Source organism: Crassostrea angulata, chromosome 8 (assembly GCF_025612915.1).
Source record: "Crassostrea angulata isolate pt1a10 chromosome 8, ASM2561291v2, whole genome shotgun sequence".
NCBI classification, from domain to species: domain Eukaryota; kingdom Metazoa; phylum Mollusca; class Bivalvia; order Ostreida; family Ostreidae; genus Magallana; species Magallana angulata.
Genome location: NC_069118.1, coordinates 18,895,922 through 18,900,849, shown reverse-complemented (window position 1 = coordinate 18,900,849; position 4,928 = coordinate 18,895,922). Strand labels below are relative to the sequence as shown.

The following is a 4,928-nucleotide window of genomic DNA, read 5'->3' as shown; positions in this document are numbered from 1 at the left end:
ACATACAAAAGTTACAAATACCAATTTTAAAAAATATTTTAAATTCATTTTAAAAAACACATAAAATAAGTTGGTTGAGATGGCTTCCGATTCTTATTTCAACATGTATGTCTAATAAATTCAATTTCTTAACAGAATCGGATAAAAATGGCTAAAAATATACTTATAACTTAGTAACTGGAATAACTTTTTTATATTTGTTTCTATACAAAAATATTCATGGTCTAGGACGAGGCTTTGCCTGGTCCTAGACAGTCGATTTTAGCCCCTTATGTGAAAAATAATTATCCTGCACCAGTTTAAATTGAATATTTAGTGGTTTTATTTTTTTATTTTTGTTTTCGTAAAAAAAAGATTGACACTGCCAGTTGGATTTATAACACCCTGTTTCATTCCAATCGTGATAATAAAGAACCAAAAAGTGACATTAGAATGATTTATTCATGTCATGTTTTAATTTCGGAAAGTCGGGTTTTTATATTTTTAATCATTCAAAGAGAGATGAAAAACTCTGTTAGGACCTTTAGAATTTGACAATTGCAAGTCAGATATTTAAAAGGCAAGAGATGATGAGTAAATATGTTTATAATTTTAATTGATTTAAAGTGCTTTAGCAATACAATTCATATGTTTATTGCCATATATAAAAACTTGCAAAAAATAATAGCCCCCCCCCCATAAAAAAAGACCAAAAGAAAAAAAATAATAACTCGAAAAAAAAACCGGAAGGCGAAACACAAAGCAAAAACCAAAACAAAACAAAATACCGAAAACTGTTGTTGCTATGATCAACGAGAATATGAGGTTATTTTCCAAAATATTGAATTATCTTTCATTCCATTTAAAGGAAATCACACAGATATAGGAGCGATGTTTAACAATAATATTTCAAAGGGAATGCAAAACATACAATAATGTATGGAAGCTTTGGTTTCTTAGCTAAATATACGAGAAAATATATAACTTACGGTACACTGAATACTAAATTTTATTTATATCATGTTTTATGTTATCAGCCCTAGGCATACTTAATGGTCATTGTACTTTGAACCTCTTATCGCTGTCTGCTGATATTAGATCCGTTTGCGCAAACCTGAAAATATAAACAGAATACCGCTTTGCACAGAACCAGTTCTTTTCTGATTGGTATGTATGCAATTTATATCTTTTGTATACCATTATGACCATATATGTGATATATTTTCAAATAGTATGTCGTTTGTTTAATTGTCAGTATTAAGTATAAAATCATAAAACCAAAAACATTTTTTTAACCAATATCATTGTCAAAACATATCACTTAAAAAGTGGAGAGGTACAAACTTCCATTTTTTTAAAGAATATAACCGACTATGGATGATTGCACCAGTACCCTGGACGAAACCCGATGTGAAATTTGTAAGAGCGCTAAAGTACAGAGCTATTGTGATTTTTGTCATGTCAACCTTTGCAATCCATGCACAGGAGAACATATATTAGATAAATATGACAAGCATAAGGTTGTCCCTTTTCACCGACGACAATCTTCCTTGATTTTTCCAAAGTGTGGTACACATCAAAATAGAACTTGTAAATTTCAATGCAAAAATTGTATATTCTTTGTATGCTCGTTTTGTATAGCATCTAAAGAACACGGAGAACATGATTTAATTGAGCTTACCAAAGTTTATGAGACAAAGAAAGAGAATATTGTAAAGGATACATATGATTTGGAAAATGTTCTAAAACCAACTTACTGTGAACTTGCTCTGGATTTGGAAAACAAGATTGCCAACTTGAATGTATTTTACGAGAACATTGCGACAACAATTTTAGAACATGGAGAAGAGTGGCACAAAGAAATTGACAACCTTATAAGCAAGCTTAATAGTGAAATTACCAGTATGAAATCAAACCATCTTGAAATTTTGCAAAAAGAATTATGCGATATTATTGAAACAAAATCTTCAATTGAAAGAACTGCTGAATCCTTGAAGAAAATTCAGGAATCCAGCGAAATATCACAAATAATTGAATACAGCTATGATAACAAAGAATTCAGCCAACTTCCATCACTAGTTAATGTATTGTTGCCAACATTCAGCCCAAAACCAATAGAACAAGATAAGCTGCACAATTGCTTTGGGGATATCACTCAATTGTCAGTAGAAGAAACCGCCTCTTCCCCTGTTGAATCAAGCACTTCAGAGGAGGTATTGTTACATGACTTTGAGCTTGTTGACACAATAAAATCTGGTTACGACAGAATACACAGCGTTTCGTATGAGAATGAAGAAAAATTATGGATGAGTGGACAAACAGGCGAAATTAAATGCTACACCATGGAAGGTGTACTTCTCCGAGAAATTAAAACAGAATTAAATGTAGTTCCTGATAATATAATTGTTGATAGTTTTTCGGTTCTAATGTACTCTGACCCGAGAACATATACAGTTTATAAAGTAGAAAATGACAAAAGTGTGGCGGTAATCGAAGTTCAGGAATGGATACCTAGTTACCTATGTGTAACCGCTACTCCTGGTAATCTTCTTGTTACCATGTACAGATATGATAGAACAGAAGCTAAAGTTGTTCGTTACTCGGGATCTATAGAAAATCAAACAATTCAATTTAATGAAGAGGGTAAAGCTCTGTATTCATTGAATGATAAAGTGAAATACATAACTGAGAACAGAAATCAAGATATCTGTGTGGCCGACTTTGGGGCTAAAGCAGTTGTGGTGGTAAATCATGATGGGAAGTTTCGATTTCGGTTTACAAGACATCGTTCAGCTTCCCGCAGCAGACGCTTCACCCCATCTGGTATTGCTACAGACAGCCATGGTCGCATCCTAACATCTGATTATAATAACCATTGTATCCACATTATTGATCAGAATGGACAGTTTCTTAGTTGCATTGATAATTGTGATCTGGAGTTTCCATGTGGTTTATGTGTGAACAATGATGGTGATTTGTTTGTGTGTGAGCACAAAAGAGGAAATGTAAAGAAAATCAAATACTCTTGATATAAATAATTTACTCGATCGAAGTCAACATACATTTTCTTAGAACAGTACTGTATAAGAATGATAATAATAAAATTTTTATATTAAATATTTTAAGTAAATAGTCTTTGCATTGATATGAATTCATCTGATAAAAATTCTGTCGTTCACCAAGAGAGTGCCATATTTTTAAAATAGGTTTTAAAATACATCCATTAGTACCAGATATTTTTGTCTGTGTCTATGGAGGTACATTAAAGCTATAATTGTAATGAAAAAAGATGTCTGCCATTTAACCCAGATTGTTTGAAGTTGCCATTATTTTTTTCTCGATGAAAATATAATGTCAATGTGCCTCCATAGACAAAAGAGTTCTACGAATAGACTAAATATTCGTGTTCTATAAAAGATTCTATGCCGAATGATTAAAAAAAATGTACCTTATTTTGAGACAAAGTTACCTCAATAATATGTAAGATTCAAACTTTTCCTCAACAAATGGTTGTAGATAAGACACCATCGAACCCCTCTATTATTTTCTCAGATTTTTAAATCTTCAAAAAAAGTTTGCAGCTGCGCAGTTTTACAGCTGTTCTAAGTGATTGATAAGTATTGCTTTGTTCTTAAATGCGTACTTTACATACAAAACAACTTGCAGAAGCTCATATTTATTGCCGTTTTAACTTTTGACAACCGTTGTGGACAGTTTTGAGCAGAAACAAATCAGTTCAAATTTTTTTTTTACATTTTTATTTTCAAATGTACAATATGACCGCAAATTCCCCATTTGCCAAAGAAAAATGTTTATTGCTATAATACGTTCTCCACTGAATACGATTTATTGAACTTAAATATTAAAAGGGGACGAATACCAAATATTAAAGATATAAGAATCATTAACAATATATAAAACATCTAAACAATGTCGCTATCTTTCTATATTTTTCATGAAAGTTATTTTATGCACCAAAATATATTCTGATGATATGTGAATGTGTATATGTTTTTGTTGTTGATATGTCCATTTCATATTTTCTTTCCCGATTCGAAAAAAGGATGTTTTGTTCTCAAAAAGCACGCAACGTCCAATAAATGATATCAAGCCTCTTGTTGATTTGTCACTTCATTTTAAAACCAATCTATACAACTTGACCTTTCATTTTCTCACAATTGTTTAAGAAATATTAGGTTATTCTTAAATTTCAATTTTTTTTCTAAGTATATCAATGATCATGGTAGAAAAGACATTGAACATCAAATGACTTTACCTGTAGTAATTCGTTTGACCAAAATTAACTGATAATCATTTTCCGGGCTAGTTGACGTCCAACACACAGTTGCTACGACCAAATAATATTTCGTTCAAACACAAATGCAGGAATAACATTTGACATATTATTTGCATTACCATGCATTTTCATTGTTTGCATTGGTGTTTTTTCGAGTTGAATCAATGCTGGTATCACTTTACATTGCTCAATGACTTCGGGCGACGTTATCTCTTTTAAGTCAATTATAGAAGACTTTCTGTTTTTAGTAATTAAGTTTTTTACCATTAAACAGTAAATATCGTCTTTATTTGGATAATACAATAACTTTTTTAAGGTTCGCATTTTATTTGTTTTTATTTTTGGTCTAATTTGTAGAAAATTGACTTTCGACATTACATGGTTTATTGTTTACATAACACAACATTTGACGTGCTTCAATTGTGTAAGTTTTCATTAAAATAGTTTTCAGATAGGAACATTATTTCAATGTTTTGAATTCTCGTTAATTAAAAGTATTGCTGAATTATTACCAAATATGGATATGATTTGGCGTTAAGTAAAAAGCTATGACAAACGTTCTCGTGTTTTATGGTAATAATCATGCGTTGCACCTAAAAAGAATGCTTTATGAGTGTACGTGTACGTGAAAGTCCTCAAAACAAACAAAATG

The 4,928-nt window shown here is 31.1% G+C and overlaps 1 protein-coding gene across 1 annotated transcript; it reads left to right on the top strand.

Annotated features, from left to right (window-relative positions):
* Positions 1–1,077: 1,077 nt before the first annotated feature.
* Positions 1,078–4,085, top strand: LOC128161421 (tripartite motif-containing protein 2-like). Its single transcript, XM_052824703.1, has 2 exons — positions 1,078–1,146; positions 1,340–4,085. Exon 2 carries the CDS (start codon positions 1,353–1,355, stop codon positions 3,006–3,008), a length of 1,656 nt encoding a protein of 551 aa, XP_052680663.1. The 5' UTR covers positions 1,078–1,146; positions 1,340–1,352; the 3' UTR covers positions 3,009–4,085.
* The last annotated feature ends 843 nt before the right edge of the window (positions 4,086–4,928 follow it).